The 18,410-nt window shown below is 37.3% G+C and overlaps 1 protein-coding gene across 5 annotated transcripts in view; it reads left to right on the plus strand.

Moving 5' to 3' along the window:
- Nucleotides 1-18,410, plus strand: part of nova2 (NOVA alternative splicing regulator 2) — a 93,722-nt gene that overhangs the window by 22,149 nt on the left and 53,163 nt on the right. For 3 of the 5 annotated variants that reach the window (XM_027999492.1, XM_027999490.1, XM_027999491.1), the window contains one exon: nt 6,901-7,044. In XM_027999492.1, the coding sequence (XP_027855293.1) occupies nt 6,901-7,044 (144 nt within the window). Of the gene's footprint in view, nt 1-833; nt 987-1,485; nt 1,605-6,900; nt 7,045-18,410 lie in introns of those variants that run through there. The other 2 variants (XM_027999493.1, XM_027999494.1) reach the window with 2 other exon arrangements.

Here is an 18,410-nt window from a genome sequence, read left to right on the forward strand (position 1 = left end):
TAAGGTGTTTTAAATTAAAGCTTTTGATGACCTAATGGTCGCTTTGACAGTCACTGTTTTCAGCTCTGTGGCATCTGTAGCTGTAAGCAACTTGTGGGTCTGAAAGTTTGATTTATTCTCTGGTGCTTGTTCAGCTTTGAGCGAATGTCTAACAAACAAAAAGCCAAAAACCAAAACCAGCTGCAATAATTGGTACATATCAAAATATACGAAACAGTGGAAGCTGTGATTTGTTTCTTTCAGCTTCTGGTATCTCTCACTGTGAACTTCTTCTTTAAGTGTAACACATTCATTCTTGTTTTCTTTAACAGTTTATTGTTTACTTTGCATGCGAGTCATTAGGCGACTAATACATTAAAAAACAAGTTGTTAAAATGATGCCAAATGCTGAATAACAGGACAACAAATAACTGAAAGCGCAGTAGCTATTAGCAAAACTGAGTTTTTAATAGCCAAAGACAAACACTTAAAGTAGTTAGTTTACTTAGAAAACTTAAATACTGTTTCATATTAACTTGAGGGTTTCTGCGTTGGCACAAAAATGAAACTATTAGCAGTTATTATTTTAACTACTTTTCACCAGAGTCCATCATATTTACGCTAATTATGTCTGGCTTAGCTAACAGTGTTAGCTTGTTTAAATTAGTTACTTGTTTAAATCATAACTTATCTTGGGCATTGTACAAAGTCCCCTTTTTCATTTAATAATAACCAGAAAAGGCAATATTTTAGCTATGTAATGTGCTTTTCCTTCCTCTGCAGAGCTACTTTACAGAAAGCTAACTTGCTAAAAGTAGCCGATCGGAGCGTGACGTCACGCGCTCAAGCTCTCCCTGCTGGGGGCAAAAAGCTGCTGGGTGAAGGTGACTAACGTTGGTTTAGCTGTTAAACTGTCAGCACAACGCGCTAATTGTTAAATGTACACCTCAAGAGAAAGAGAAAAAGGGACGCAGTGTTTTGCAACTCCATGACAACTAGATAACAAGGTCAGTAAAACGTTTTAATTAAGAAAAAAGTAGCCAGGTAGAGGGACGTAGACCGTCATTCTTAATTTACTTTGACTAGCGTAACATGCAGATGTGATGTTGGATTCGGTGTGTTTCGGTTCAGTTAAAAAAATGTGTAAAAAGGCGACATAAACACCAACTCTGACATACCGGTAGAGCAGGTGTTTAAATGAGCTAATCAGCCACCGCTGAGTTAGCTTAGCTCATAGCAGCGGTAGCTAATCTACCACAAAGATCACTTATTAATGACCGTAAAATAAGCATTAATCCTAAAAACATAAAACTGTAACAGATTGAATGTTTTGTTATTTGTGTGGGAAATGTTTGAGTGTTTGTTGATGTTGAATGCTGAAACATATAGTGGCGTTTTTCTGCGTTATTTTCCCCTTTGCTGTGGCGAATTGCGATGAACTAATAATACCGTAGCAGCGCGGCTACGGATGGCAAGTAAAAGAATCAGCTCGTCCCCCAGCGTTGTGCGCATGCGCGAAACTTCCGGATGTAAAACGTCAACATGCAAGTCGTCCATAAGCATTGCTAATCGATGCTAATATGTTAGCTATAGATTACAAGCCTACAATTTGCAACTCCAGAGCCGTAAGTGAGTCTTTTCACGGTGCCTCTTAATAACATCGCCTTAAAATACTTAATAATATAGCAGCGTTTTAAAATGTAACGGTGATAAGGAAATGCTAACTGTAGCAGTATAAAAACCCTGCTAGGTAAAGGCAAGGGCTACTTTTTCTGAAACATTTTTTTTGTCCTCTTACGGGACTTTTTGACTTCCATTAAAAATTTAGCATTTATTCTCTTTCAATCTATCAATCAATCAAGTTTATTTGTATAGCACATTTCAGTAACAAGGCCGTTCAAAGTGCTTTAGATATAATTATTATTTAAGAGCAATATATTTGTTACTAAATAAGCTGTGTGAATGTAGCTGGGTTATAATCTGATTTTTAATGTTAGCTTAGTTTAGCAGTTGTAGAATCCAGCTGGTTATTGTCAATAAATCAATCAAGTCTATTTCAGCAGCAAGGTGGTTCAACGTGCTTTACATCATAAAAACACAAAATTACAAACTTATAAAGAAAACATCTTACAGTCAACAGTGGGACAAATGTTACATTTTGATGTGTGCCATCAACAAAATCATTACCCATGTTGGTCAATGTTTCATTTAGTATGGGTCAGGCGGGTTTTTAGTCTTTATTTAAAGGAACTCAGTGCTTCAGCTGGTTTTAGTTTTTTGGAAGTTTGTTATAGAAGCACCACAAATCTTTATTTGCTTAATTTTTATGAAGCATCCCATAAATAGTTTGACTTTCTAAGCACAATCAGAACTTAAAATATTCAACAAATCCTCTTCCTAAGTGACTTTTCATGGTCATAACTGAATATATCTTGGTAACATGTATCAGTGTTACCATGCAACTGAAGTGATGAACATGACTCATGTGTTACATCTTCTTATATATATGATGAGTCAGGATGCCGAGGTGTAGCAGGCCTGTTTATGATGTCGGAAACGATCTGTTTGCGGAGGAGGTGTTTCACAGAGTGTTTCTTTATCCGCTCGCTGTTGAACACGTGCTTTTTGCACAGATCTGAGCGCGCGTGTGTTTCGTATTTACCAATTCCCCGGTCGTATTAATACGAGCCTGTTATAATTAGCCAGCTCTCTATCTAAAGCAGGTCAGTCCGAGGCTCCTTACCCAAAGTGGGTCACTGCAGAGCGGAGATGGGACTGGGTGGAGGAAACCGTAGCAAAGGGAGGAAAAACAAGAGCAGGAAGGGAGGAAAATAATTAACCAGACAAAACAACGTGACACTTTAAGCTTCAAAGTGTTGCTTTGAGCATCCATGAAATGCTTTTGGCACAAAAACATTACATCACCGTTGCATCAGTCGGTGGTGAAGTGGGCCCGCTGCTACAGAAATAAAAGCTCTTAGTGTGATGGGGATGAGACACGTTAAAAATGTGCAAATATTCCACAAAAATCCATGAAATCAGTCAAATATCATTTATGATCTGTAAATAGCACGATCCTAATTTGCGAACGTGCTAAAAGAAACACTTCCAAGGAGAGCATTTTGATTTTTCCTTTTTTTATGTCATTGTAATTGTAAAAATAGTGTCTGATTTAAAGTAACGATCGATATCTGATATTATATGTCGGTTATGGCCGATAACCAATATTTACCGATATTGTATGTATATTACTATCGTTTCAACACCTTTGGAAAAAAATACCCCACCACAAACAGATAAACATAAATATCAAGCTGTTCATATGGGCCCAGTTTTATTTATCGTTCTGATGCCAATATGTTAAAAAATGACTGATATTGGCCAATACTGATGTTTGTGCCAATATCTACAGTAACTGTAACCTTTCAAAAATCCTGAAGAACCTGAAGAGCAATTTACCAGTTTAATCTCATGTTTTTCCAATGTGTTTCTCTGGATGAAGAAGAGAAAAGTGAGTTGAAGTGGAGGAAGAGGACGCAAAGTTTGGTCTTAAAATCAGAAACAAACTCTCTGACAGGAGTTAGCCTGGGTTCATCTTTTAAAAAAAGATGGAGGAAGGGATTCCCACAGGGTAAACTGAGGCCAGGCTCGTTGTTCCTTCCTCTTGGTCTCCCTGCAGTTTGTATTTCATCACTAGGCGAGCTGAGGAAGGGCAGGGAGTGTCGGGTTTCCTGTGGGTGTCTGCTTTGGCTCGGCTCAACGCTCCGAGATGAGACCGAAGCCCACCCAGCCACTCCACGGTCATCCCTCACTAATCTGCACAGCTACCAACTGGACATCTCCCTGCTGTTATTTTCTATTTAAAGGGACCAAGTTTTAGAGTCTGGGTCAAAAAGAAATCAGAAATCTACTTCCTTTTGAATCATCAGGGAAACAAACCCTTAAAGTTAAGGGTTTTTCCAATCAAATAAGAAATATGACTCTTTCTGCTTGCATTGATTATCACTAATAAAATTCAGTGAACGTTAGCTTTTAAATTTCAACACTGTTTAGCAGTTTCTGACACTAACCCGGCATGCTTACAGCAGAGTTGGGTAGTAACTAGTTATGTTTATGAGTAACTTTTTTTGAAAAAATTTACTTTTAGGAGTATTTTTACTACGTTGAATAATTTTATTATGAAGTATTTCTACTCTCACTTGAGTAAAATTTCTGGATTTTCTTCCCTCTGAATGAAAAACAAACATGTTTTAACCAAACATTCACCTGACACAGACGCACACCTGTAAATTTAGTTAAAGTTTCTGAAGTTTTTTATTGAAAGAAACAGATTTGGAAAAAAATCCTTTGTTTGATTTAGTTATTTTTGTTACTTATATGAATTATTGCCATTTTCTTCCTTAAAATACCAAAATTTCCACTTAACTTTATATTTTTGTCCATCTGATGATGTCATTTTTAAATATAAAACTTCTTTAAGTTTTAGACGTGGAAAACAGAGAAGAACAGCGGTGAGAAAGTGCGTCCTTTACTGTAATCCTATTTTTAATCTGTCCCCAGAAGTTATGTGTCCTGGATTATTACACATATTAGACACAGAACCAGTTTCAGTTTTCAACTTCAAAACGTGTTTGTGAGAAACTTCTGTTTACAGTTTTATCTATGAAGATCTTAGTAAACCATTTTTAATGAAAACATTTTGTTTTGCTTTACAATTTAGCTTATTGCTTATGATGCAGAGTTTTTATGTTTGTATTAAATCAAATTTTGTTTAGCACCGTTTACTAAAAGACAAGATTTAATTTAAAAGACATAAACAGTTTAAAACTAAGTTTGTAGCCTTGAACAAAGCATCAACCAAACTGGAGCTGCATAAAGAGCTACAAAGCACAAATGAGATGTTAAAATATCAAATTAAACATAAAAGCTCATATTTTCCCAAGTAAGAATGAGGAGAAACCTTGTAGAGCTGCTGTAATAACATGAGGTCAGTCTTGTTTTTTAGAGTAATTTTTGTTTTTCTTTTTCATTTTTTAAAAATAGGACTGAATCCATCAGGGTTTCTCTTTATGTGTTTTTGTTTTGTTTTATTCAGTTTTTGTTTTTCAGGGGTTTTTTTCTTCAGTTTTCACAGAAATTTGAGGGACAAATTCTGCTCCTTTTTATCCAGAGCATCAGATTAATAAAAGAAAAGCAGAAACCTTGGAAATGAAAATGACGTGTCCGCCACAAAAAACAAACTTTAACTGGTGGTGCTTTAGATTCAAATCAACCATTCCTGCTTTCATTTTTACAGTAATATACAAACTGCATATGAGTTTTGTTGCTTGAGTTATGATAAATAATGATACATATTTGCATAAATGCTCAAATCTTGTGTATGATTTAATTTAGACAGCATTTCTAATAGTTTTTGGAATATTTTTATTATTACGTGCTTTTTCCAATAAATTAATGACGATTTATTTAAAATCTCGGCTTTCCCTGACTGATAGGATTGATCTGGCTGACATTAGATCTACACTGCAAAAATTTACCGAGTATTTTTTTTGTCTAGTTCTAGTGCAAATATCCTAGTACACTTGAAATAATAAAAAAGTAACTTACAAGTAACATTTAAGCAAGATATAGAAGTTTAAGTCAACAATTCATTAATATTTATGAAAAAAAATTCTATTATCATTGGCAGATTATTTCGATTATGTCATATGTGAAATATTTTGCCAGTGGAACTAGTACTGGGTTGCTAGGTAACGGGTTGGGCTTGGCTGGGGTTGCTAGGTAACGGCGGAGTGGAACATTCTACCAATGGAACAAGTACTTTATTAACTTAAAACAAGCTTCTATTTTTTGCTGAAGAGTTACTTGAAAAACTAGACCAAAAATACTTGGTAAGATTTTGTGTTTTTGCAGCGTAATGTTGAGAGCTACTTACCCACACAAATGTCGATCTGTTTGCTTTGAAATCTTTCCTTTTCAACGCAAAAACACAAAATCATAGCAAGTATGTTTTGGTCTATTTTTAGTGTAAATACAAGTACAATTGAAATAAGCCAAAAGAAGACAAAACTAACTTACAAGTAACTTTTCAGCAAGATATGGGAGCTTGTTTTAAGTGAAAAATCTTTAATATTGATGAAAAAGTTCTACTTACATTGGCAGATAGTTTCCACTTATAACATGGGAAAAATATCATGTTATATGTTAATCAATCTGCCAGGGGAACTAGTATTTTTTCATCAACATTGAGGAATTATTGAATTAAATCAGGTTCCTTAATTTTGCTGGAAAGTTACTCATAAGTTAGTTTTGTCTTATTTCAAATTTACTGAGATATTTTCACTAGACACTAGACCAATTTGGTAAGATTTTGGTTTTTGCAGTGTAAAAACCACCCAGGGTGAATGCAGTTCTCAGTAATTGAAATATCCATCCGTAAAATAGTTCAATCTTTATAAAGAATGATTTACCATGTGTGTTGTGACAGGTAGGCGGGAGCGTCGTTTCTATCTGATTAGCAAAACCGCGGTGCAGCGTGTCTGATGATGACGAGGACCAGATTCCTGAAATCCCACACTGAAATTAGATCAGACCAATCCGGAGGGAGCGTTTAGAGGTTTGCTCAAACGGGTGTGTGGCGAGAGAGAGGGGAGATAACGGCGGCGAAGAATCATCTGATTATGGAAATAATTAGCTGTCATGATACAGTCGTCATTGGAAGTGACTGGGTAGATTTATGGAGCGTTGGAACGACGTGGTCGGCCGAAAAATGTTTGAAATCAGAAGGCATGCATGAGGACAAAGGTTGTAAAAGCATCTTGTTCCTGGGTTTTTGTTGTCGTTTTTTTTTTCAGCTTTACTTGTAACAAAGTCGACATTTACTGCACTTTCTGACTTCCTGTTTCCTGTTTCCTGCCACAGAGGAAGGCGAGTACTTCCTGAAGGTTTTGATTCCCAGCTATGCTGCTGGTTCAATCATCGGGAAAGGAGGCCAGACCATCGTTCAGCTGCAGAAAGAGACTGGAGCCACCATCAAACTGTCAAAATCCAAAGACTTCTACCCTGGTAAGGCTCACAAACCCTGCAATGGATAGATGGATGGGTGGATGGGTGGATGGGTGGATGGATGGAAATACTTTAAACATGTTTTCACACCTGATAGTCTGGTAGATTTGGTTTGATTGAGGGCCAAAGTAGCAACATTTGTTACATTTTCAGCAGCTGCTGTTCATTTTCACACTGAGTCAAACAAACCAAACACTTTGAAAAAGCTGTTCCCCTCCTCACCTGTGGGGGCGCTGCACTGAGAAGCACCGAAGAAAGAAACAAGAAAAAAACACCAGCTGCATTTCCGCTGACTGAATGATTGCGCAATTTGACACTTAGAAAATAAATTTGCTTAAAAAAACAAACTTTTGTGATAAAACGTTTTGATGCTAAGATGATGTGGTTTTTTTATGGCCGTATTAAAATTGGTTTATTTCACAAAACTGCAATGGAAACACTTGTTTCGCATCACGAGTCACATGATCAACAACCAGATGTTACTACTGGTGAAACCCATGAAGAAGAAGACAGCATGTTTCTTATTCACGTGTGATTTAAATTTGTTTTGTATATAAACAAACACCACAATTGCGAAATTGTGTATTTTTGACATTAACGAACTATTGATGAAGTTTTGCTAGCGAGCACAGCTGCCTTCTTCACGACATGTGAACAAAACTGGAGTAGCGTCGGATTTTGTACGATTTTTCTTCTGTCTTTGGCAAAAAGACCATGAACCATTTCTCCTGCTAGCGCTAGGCTAACGCTTTTGTTTTGGCTGTATTTATCCAGAATGCCCTGCTCTGTAGTTCACTTCCTGCTTTTGGAGCAATTACTGATTCATTCAAATGCGCATTTGAACTGAACTTTCTAGGTGAAGGGACTGTAGTTTGATTAAACTGGACTAAACATGGCTGGTGTAAATGCATCCTTTCAGTTTTCATCCGTTGCTCTTTTGACATGGAAGAGGAAACATGTTGACAGCTGCACACTCAGACGCTCCGCAGAACCACAAATCAGACAAATTTCAAACCATTTGGAGAATTTGTCCTGTCGGCACCGCTCAGCTGATTTGTAGTTTGGGAGTTATTAAGTCTTCTGAGACATTAACACATGCGCACACACACACACCAGCAGAGAGAGATCAGGATTATAGGATCAGACGCTCTGTTTGTCTAAACTGCTGGCCTGACGTGACCTGCAGCTGCATGAGTGATGCTAAATGTTTGCACCGTTTCTTTTAAATCTTCTGCTGAGCTGAAAGTTTCTTTTAACCACGAAACATCGTAAGAATGCTGCAAAACCAAGTCCGTGTGCTGCATGAAACGCTGAAGCAGAGAGGTGTTGATCAGTGTGTAAGTGTTGGATTATTAATAGATCATTTAGGTAAAAAATGTGGACGTATTTAAAACTAGAAACTCATAATTCGCCCTTGGAGCGGAGGGATGCCTGAAGGCAGCTGCAACGAATTATTTAACAATCTGCAGCCAAAAGCAGACTTGTTGGAAAACAAGTGGGGAAAAAAAGCTTTTAGCGATGCAGATTTGTGAGTTTTATTACATATGTGAACTTGTTATTGAAATTCCTTTAAAATATAAAAATAATTTATGTTATGCTGGTTGTAAAAATGTTTATCCAGTGAAAAGCTGCTGTGTTTTCTCTCTTATAGAAGCTGGAGCTTCTGTTTTGGGTGGAATCACCTTTAGTTGAACTCGGAGCGGTTGTAATGTTGCTGTAGTTTCAGATCTTGAGTTTATGTTTTTTTCCAACCTTCATTGTGTTTTTTTTGTCGGTGTGAGCTGCAGCTTTTGGCCGAAACCCTTCGGCTTTTAGAGACTTTAAAGTTTGTGATTTAGTCTTGGTTTCTGCTTGTTTTTTTATTGTGTATTTTTGGCTGAAACAAGAATTTAGCTCGACGCATCGTGGGGAAAAAAAAGAAAGTTTTTTGTGTGTGTGTGTGTACATTGCACATCATCTCGCGCTCAGCCCAGCTGCACCGATGCTTCCACTTTATCCTGCTGTCTCCCAGAATTTATTGCGCTTTAAACTCGGCTCCTCTTTTATTTTTTTATTTTTTATTTGTGTGTTTAAGAGCGTTTGAATTTGTGCATCGGTCTGCAAACAAGCGGCTGTTGTTTGACATCAGTGCATGAGGCTCCTGGAAGCTCTGCCAGCCAGAGCAGATGCAAGGTTCAAGAGCCTCTAAGACACACACACACACACACACACACACACACACACCCACACATGCATGATTGCAACTACTTCCGCTTGTGCAAAGGGAAGAGAGAACGAAAGGGAAAAACTTACATAAATCCAAAGAATGTCTTCACACTTAAACATAGGATGTAAATCTGCGAAAATATTTGTATGCACACAGACGTGGCTTGTGATCTGTTTGGGTGAGAAAGACGGGAAGAAGGGAGACGAGTGGAGGAATGAAAAAGAAAGAGAGTGTTGTCTGGGACAGAAGGAGCTGTGTGTGTGTGTGTGTGTGTGTGTCGTTAAACCCTTCCTCTGCGCTGAAGGGGGCATCTGTATGCAAATGAGACTTGGTTCTTCCTGGGTAACAAATCAAAAGGCCCACCTGCTGCAGGAGTCCGTCTGGGTGTGTGTGTGTGGGGGCGTGTGTGTGTGTGTGTGTGTTGGGAGTAACGGAGGCAGTCTGATGAAGAGCGCAGAGTTACTGCAGTGTGTTGCCTGAAGCGCCTCATCCTCCTCATCGTCGCTCTCACACCTTCAGCAGTTCAGAAGTTACTTCGTTTCACTCAAAGTTGGAAAAATGTTGATGAATTTAAAGACACTAACAAGTTTTTAGGAACAAAAGTATTAAGTAGAAACATGACTGGGTGAAGAAGCTTAAGAAGCAGAATTTCCCAAATATTTTGTTTTTTGCTAACTTGTTTAGGTTAGCTTCCTATAAATGAATGTTTCCAGATAAATACTGATGCGCTGATTTATTTTCTGTTTTATAAACTTTCAGTTGAATAAAGTTTGACATCAACTGATAGGAATTCTTCATTTAGTTAAACATTTATGTTCAGGTTCAAAATATACAGGAAAAAAATAAAACATAGACAGTAAAGAACAAGATATAAACTTAAGTACAGTATCTAAGGATATTATAGAACGTGTAAATTATAATGTAAGTTAATTTGATGTTAGCATTTAGCATTAGCTTCTGGTATCTAGCGGAAGCTAACTTTAAAAGTGCTTCAGCATTAGCAGAACTGTTCATGATTATGCTTATGAAAAATTACAATCAGCAAGTTGGTCCTCAAAGAAAACAGACATTTTACTAAAGCAATTCACTCAATTTTAGCACAGAAACAAGTAAACAGGAGCGTTTCTGCAAAACTCAGATAATCCGATATTTGTAGCCTCGATCCAAATCTGCAAAATTCTTAAATTATTGTGTGTGAACTGAAACGTCAGGATGTAGCGAGAGTTTTATCACAGAAATCAGAAAAGGAGGTCAACATTCTCCTCTTCTACACCAGGAAACTGAATTGTTGTCAAAAACCAGGGCAAATCAAAATAAATTTTTTAATAGACACTAAAAAACTGCAGAATATAGAATATGTTACATATGTTGGTTTTTATATGTTTCATTTGAATTACAAGGAGAATATTCTGTTCAGTTCACATCCCTTCACTCGTTTATTCCACCCTTCGTCCTTCCTTCCTGGTTTTTTGTTCATCCTTTCGAGGCAGCTTCTTTCTATCCTCCGCCATCAATCATCCTCCTCTTCCTCCGTCTCTCCCTCCATCCCATCTGGAGAATAGTGCAGCAGCAGCACTTAAGGAGACGACCAATTAGCTGAGAGCCGCAGCATCGGTGATGAGACAGGCCACCATTCATCCTTAAAACACGCACGCATGCACGCACGCACACACACACACACACACACACACACACACACACACACACAGAGACCACTATTATGGCACAACAGATTTATTACACACCCATACAGTACAAGGCAGTGCCGCCTCTAAATATAGCCTCTATCTGTCTGGCTGCCGCTCTGTGGAGCGAAGTGGAAACCAGAAGGACGTCGCAGTCGCTCCGACCTGAGCTGCATCCAAACCGCTGTCGATACGTCAGCCAATCAAAACCATCCGCTTCCTGCTAAATGTACATTTATTTTAAAAAATGTTGCTAACTGGGATCATCGGCTAAGTCCTACCAGGAAGCTAATTCAATCTTTTTATTCACTCATTATTTGCACATTTTGTTTAGCGTTTTTGCTAACTTCCTCTAACTAGAACTACGTGTAACTATTTGAACTTCACATCATGTTATAATTTTATTTTCTCATCAAAAACAAAGCTGTAGCGTTGTCCTAATTGTTTCATGCATGTTTTGAGAAATCCTTCAGACTAGCCAGCAGCAATTAGCAGCATCTGCTTAGCTCATTATAGGAGCTACTTCTCAGTGTAGCTCTGGTAAAAACGTTGTTAGAGTCAATAGAGGAGCCATGTTGTGACAACTTCCTGAAGAGACAGAGATCCAATTTCAAAGCGTTAAATTACAAATCAAAATTTCTGTGGAGCTAGCACTTTTTCATCAATATTTAGGAATTATTTTCTTAAATAATTTTATTTTAAAATTGATTTTATTTTTTAAAATACTTGCAAGTTAATTTTGTATTATTTAAAATCTTGTGTTTGTGGGGGGAAAGTTGTGTGCAGCATTTTAACTAGCAAGGTATTTTGTTTTGGTAAAATAATCCTAATGGCCAGAACAAAATATTTTTAAAAATAGTCAAAGACAAAAAATATTTGGTTAATGGGACCGTTGTCTGTAAGAAAAGCTTTTTAAAAAAAAAGTTTTATCAGCCTTTTAAACCAAATAAGCACGGTTAAAGTAAGGCTGTGGATGTATTGTCATGAAAACATCAGTGTGTGCTTTATTCAGACATTTCAGTGATTATTGGCTAATATATTCCAAATGTTATAAACTTGCATTTTTTATGCTAATGTAATATTTAGCCAGAGACAAAGTCTCAGGGCAGCAGGCCGGATACAATGATACCCAAAATGCTGAAGGTCACAGAGTGATGAGGCGTTTTACAATCATCCCTAAAATCTGGTGAAAAGTCCAAACGGACAGCAGCGACTCGTGACCAGCAAATCCTTCTGACCAGAAAACCAATAGAGTCGCCATCACTTTACATCAAATATTCATTTGCTACAGTTGTTTTATAATTAGAATCGACCTCTTCTCCGCCTTTCTGCTGAGGTGTTGGAACGTGGCGTCGAATCCATGACGGCGAATTTAGAGCTTGGAGATGAGCTGATAAACCAAATAATCTGTCCTCACCTCGCTGCGGCTTCATATCTGCCTCCTGAAAAAGCAGCAGAAACCAGAAAGGTTCGAGAGAAATCAGAGGAAAATCTGGTTTCTGTTTCGTTTATGTTGATTGCTTTGAAGTTTAGTAGGGCTGAAACGATTAATCGGATTAATCATGATTAATCCATTTTTGAAATAATGGTCTTCTAATTTAGCAATCGCATAATCATTAACTTGAGAATACTGACTAATAATGGTTAATTGCTGAAAGTAGAACACACTCAGAGCTGTAATTAAGCCAAAACTGTACAAAAATATGTACATATTTTGGATTTAAGAAAAATAAAACCTGCTTTTACTGCATCCTTTACTACAAATGATCTGCACACACTGAAAAAATACCATGTTATTACCTTTTAGTCAATAAAACGTTTATTTTGTCATTTAAAAAGTTAAATTAATGTTTTATTTACATTTTCTTAATGTATTTCTAATATTCTATTTATAAAAAAGCTTAAATGAAAATCTGCAGAATCTGATTAATCGATTAATCGTCAAAATAATTGATTACTAAACTAATCGTCAGTTGAAGCGCTAAGCTTTAGGGCTTTCTAATTACATTTCATTCTGCATTTCGACTGACTGGAAATATTATTTAGAAGCCTGAAAAAGTTATGTATTTATTTTGATAAGAAATAACTTTATTTACCTCAACAAGCTTTAATTATGCATTGAATTGGTCAGTTTCCAGCTTTATTTAGCTTTAAAATAACCAAACCAGTTTCCGTTGATTCGTCTTGATATGTCTTTAAAATGTCTCAAAGTATTTCTAATACTGTATTAATCAAAGCTCCAATAGTTAAATGAAAAATGTGCAGAATGTGCCACTTTTTAAATCTGATCAATCGATTAATCATCAAAGTAATCTGATTTCTGTTTACTTCAATAAGAAATGGCTTTTTTTTTTTTACCACAACAAGCAGTTAAATCTTTCCATTTCCAGTTTTAAAATCACTGTCCCAGTTTGCATTGATTGCCTGTGTAAAAGTAAAACCAGTAAAAGTGTTTCTGCTGGTAGAAAATAAAGCAGCTCCCCCTCTGCAGGATCGCAGAAGACATTCCTGCTGCGGCGGCTGCATCACCACGGATAAAGCCACTTTAATGAGTCTGATCTGAACCGAAAACGACACTTAATGAGACACCTCGAAGGACGGCGACCGCACGGTCTGATTCCACTCGCATTCGCACAGCTGCAGAGGAGACAGAGCCGATTACGTCCTAATTAAAGCCCAGATAAACCTGCAACCCAGCAGAATCGCGCGTGAAAGTAGCGACACCCTGAGACGCCACGTCTTCGACGATTATTTTTCTTTACATTTAGCTTTTTAGGCAGCTGCACCATGTTGTAGCGTCTTTAAAGTCAAACTTTTCCATCAATTTGGTCTTCAGAAATCCTTATTCAAGACCCAATAAACCATAAAAAAACTATTTAATGGAAGAATATAAATTATGTTAGTATTTAAAAACAACTTTAAATTCAAACTCTCACTCTAAAAACAAAATCTTACCAAGTATTTTGTGCAAATATCTTATCACACTTGAAATAAAACAAGACTAATTTACAAGTAACTTTTCAGCAAGATATTGGAGCCAATAAGAAAATAGTTTTGCTTTATTTCACGTGGACCTAAACTAACAAATTAGAACAAAAATTCCTGGTACAATGTTGTGTTTTTGCAGTGTAAGAAGACACACACTGCAAAAACCCAAAACCTTACCAAGTATTTATTGTGCAAATATCTTATCACACTTGAAATAAAACAAAACTAATTTAAAGTAAGCTTTTAGCATAGTACAGGGGCGCATTTAAAGTCAATAATTTTTTAATATTGATGAAAAATACGAGTTTAACTGGCAGATTATTTCACTGGAAAAATGTCTCATTATGCGTGAAGTAACCTGCCAGTGGAATAAGGAGTTTTTCATCAATATTTACTTAAAACGAGCTCCTACATTGCGCTGAAAAGGGACTTTAAAGTTACTTTTGTCTTATTTCATGTGTAATAATAGACCAAAAATACTTGGTAAGATGTTGTGTTTTTGAAGTGTAATGTCAAACTTAGTCTTCACAAATCCTGGAGAACAATTTCTCAAAACCGAATAGACGATTAAAAGACAATTTAATAGCAGAATATAAAGAAATAAGGTTAAAAGTTTCTACGCGTTAGCTTTTAAAAACACGAGGAACTTTAGGTTCATCCTCTGGATCTCCTGTTTGTCGTCTGCCACCATTTCAGAGCTCAGTCTTTAATCCCGCGCCATGATTGCAGTTTTCAGTATTTAATATCCCCCCTGCATACACACCCACACACACACACCAAAAACCTGCACACATCTGTCGCAAAAGGCCACACAAGCAAACACCTGACACACTTCCAGGCGCTCCATCGACATTACTCGTTTCAGCACTCAAAGCCTCTTATGCAGCTCTAAGCTCTCAGTCAGAGATGGAAAACTGCAATATTACAAATCACTCACACACACACATCTGCGTCAGTAATGAATTTCCTGTTTGTTAGCCGCTTCCCATCTTCATTAAACGACTTATTCATTCCAGTTGTCTGCTGTTTATCAGTTGCGGAGGGGATGATTTCCTCTAAATGAAATTGCTGCTTTGAATCTGTCCAAATTTGTCAAATTAACAGTGAAAAATGGTGGCGGGGCTGAAGAGTCTGAGCCGCAGCGTCATGGCGGATCAGAGCTCTGGCTGGCCTGCGACGTTTTTTGAGCTTTTTCTGAGTTGCCTTTTCATTTTGAAATTCCCAGATGTGTTTGTGTTTGTTTATGAGATTTTACAATCATGTGAAGTTGTTTGTTTGGATCTGAGTCTGTACCAGACAGACCGTTGTATCGCAGACTCACTGGCTGAGACAAAGCTGCAGCTGAACATCGAAATCTTTTAGTGAAATTGTTAAAATACACTTTTGCATCTTGTTGAAGTGGACATATTTTGCTAAATGTACATTTTTCACATTTTTGTATTTCTATTTCTGATTTTGCTGCTTCTAAAAAACAATCTTAGCACTTAAAAAAAACACCCAACTGTTTTTGGCAGGAAGTTCATGACCTTTGGTGTCTGGAAAATGAATAGTTTCAAAACCCTCTGGAATGTAATGTCACAAATCATCCGGTTACCTAGCAACCCCAGCAGAATTCTGCCTGTTACCTAGCAACCCATGCTGATCTCCAGCACGTTTGGTCAGCCAGTTTTACCACTGTATGCACTTCACAATGGCTGCTGGAAAATCAAACCACTTGCTGCATTCTTAGTCAGTTGTACAGGAAGCTCTACTAATGCTTTTCAGAGCTGTACATTTGTATAATTGTGCGTCTGTTTGGAGCCATTTTTACGTGCCACTGTAAATGTTGAGCTGGGGTCGTGAACTCTACAAAGACACCAAACAGATTCCACGTTGTTGCTTTTGGTTGGGAAAAGTTCTCTATTGGTTCTTTATGAATGGAAAGATTTTTCCAGCAAAAACCCTTCAGGTTGATCTGAAACGAAACAAGAATGAATATTTTAAAAGCAACTCTTTTAAGTACAGAGGAGGGTCTGTGATGCTGTGGGCATGTTTCTCTTCTATTGACTCAGGAAACATTGTAATAAATCTGCAGTATTAAATTGTGCATGAACATAATTCCAAGGCAAAAACACACCAGCGATGACAATTTAAAGTATATAAGTCATCAATAAAATAAAAATTATTAGCAACTGGAGAACATTTAGAAAACTTTTACATTTTTCAAGGACAAAAACAAGAAAGTGTAAAATAAACTCCAACGCTCTTTCTCAGGTTCTGCAAACCTGCAAGGATGGAAAATGTTAAATTTCATGACTGGACATTTGGGGAAAAGACAGAAAATATTTAATTTGTTTGGAAAGTCTGAAGGAAAGGCATCTTCATTTTTTAAAAACACAGCAACTTGAGTTAAGTTGGAAAAAACTTAACTCAAGTTAAGTAACGTTCATTCAGGAAAAATTCACCTGAATGAACCAGAAATCATCTGGCAGAGCTTCACACACGGTGGGCGAAGGATAATGATACGGGTCGGGTTTGCTGAATAAATGTGATGTCATCTGACCTAAAAAAAAAGATCAAAGGGCCCAATTTATGAATCTAAAACAATCTTAGCCTGTATTAAATATTCTTAGTTTAAAATGATAGAGTTGATGACATGATGTAAACTAAAAATGTGACAAAATTCTCATTATCTGCACTAAATTGAAGCTAATTTAGTGCAGATAAATCCGGAGGATAAACATTTTTCTACTGCAAAACGTCAACAATTGTTTCCAGTTTGTTTGAGCAAAATAGGATTAACCTTTAAATATTTGTCTTTTAAAACTCAGAAATATTACAAGTCAGTCTTCAGTTGTGTGCTGTTTTTTTTTTGTTTCTGTTGCTGCAAAGGTCAAATTAAAAGTGACAGAAGCTCATTGCTTCCCTGCTAAGTGCCTTCCTGAGTGTGTTTCTGTGTTCGAAGCCTCTGAACCCTGAACTCTGGCAGGTTGAGCACCAACTCAAGCGGAATGAGACGCGTCTGCCGCAGACACACAGACACCTCAGAGTCGGCTTTCGCTTCATATGTGGCGGCTAACAGGCGTTAGCCGTTAGCTTCAGTCATAAATGTTTGACCTGAAAGAGGGGAAGAAAGTCATGGATCCAAGAGGAAAGATTTACTGAACTTCTGAGCAAAGGAAGCGTTATATTCTGGTCTTCCAGTTAGGGCTGGGCGATATGGACTTAAAATATTTTGATTAAAAAAATATATTTTGGGGCGTGCTGTGGTGGCGCAGGGGGTTAGCACATTTGGAGGCCTTAGTCCTCGACGCGGACGTCGCGGGTTTATCAGAGTGATAAAATAAGTTATCCTGCCTAATTGACATTAATGAATCACAAAACGTGATGTCGATTGATTATTTGTCTACAGAGAACCACAATTTCTAATCCTGGCAATTCTGAATCGGTTCAAGATGCTCAAAAATCGATTTTAATCTGCTTTATGTTTTGTAAACATTTATATTGAATTACTTTTTGATAGTTTTTTTTATTTAATTTTATACATTTTATTTATATTTATTTTATTTTATGATAGTTTCTTCACAATAAATGATAAACAATGTGCACAGGTGTGCACAAAAGATACATTTTGTCCATAATTTATCTTTTGATAAATAGGCAAAATGCAATTTTTCTGTAACTTTTCATACAGAGGCTTTAAGGCTGGACGTTTCATATCAGTCGGTATCAATAATTATTGATTAGATTCTTATTTTAAATACCTGAAATACCGTCCCTGATTTACCAACAGTTTTCTCTCTATGTTCATGGATTTGTTTTAGTTAGTTTGTTTTTAAGCAGTTATGGAAGTAGCTCAGCAGACTGTTGCTAGGCAACCAAAGAGAGAAAGAGTTAGTTGATTCCATCAAGCTAGCTTAGCTAAAGCCTTTTCTCTCCCAATGAATGTTCTGTATATTGAATATGCTATCAGAGGTATTGATCTATCGTGATACATTTCTTTATTGATTTATTGCCCAGCACTAAGACGCCTTAAATCTCCATTCTGTACTTCCTGTTGGTTTTGTTGTTAGACTGAAACTGATCATTAAAGACGAAGCAGTCGAAGATCGATGTCGTCGCTTTCTCCACTTTTGTGTTCAGACTTTTAATAAGGCAGAGCTTAGGGGGCCGTAAACAGAACGGCAGGAATATGGCCGACTAACCCGCAGATCAATGCCGAGCTGAGTGAGCGTTTGTGTGGTTATTTATTTATCTCCGCTCCGATCGCGGCGCTCCGTAACTGTGACGGATCTCAGCCGGAGTGCGTGTGGCGGGCGATGCGTGCCCTTGGGAAGCGCTGCTTTAATGCTGCCTGTCAATGAAATATGACGGTCATAAAGCCTTTCAAACACTTTCGCTAACTCTCATTACTGCAGAGTGCACACACACACACACACACACACACACACACACACACACACACACACACACACACACACACACACACACACACACACACGTCCTTG

The sequence above is a fragment of the Xiphophorus couchianus genome, chromosome 18, assembly GCF_001444195.1.
Source record: "Xiphophorus couchianus chromosome 18, X_couchianus-1.0, whole genome shotgun sequence".
NCBI classification, from domain to species: Eukaryota; Metazoa; Chordata; class Actinopteri; order Cyprinodontiformes; family Poeciliidae; genus Xiphophorus; species Xiphophorus couchianus.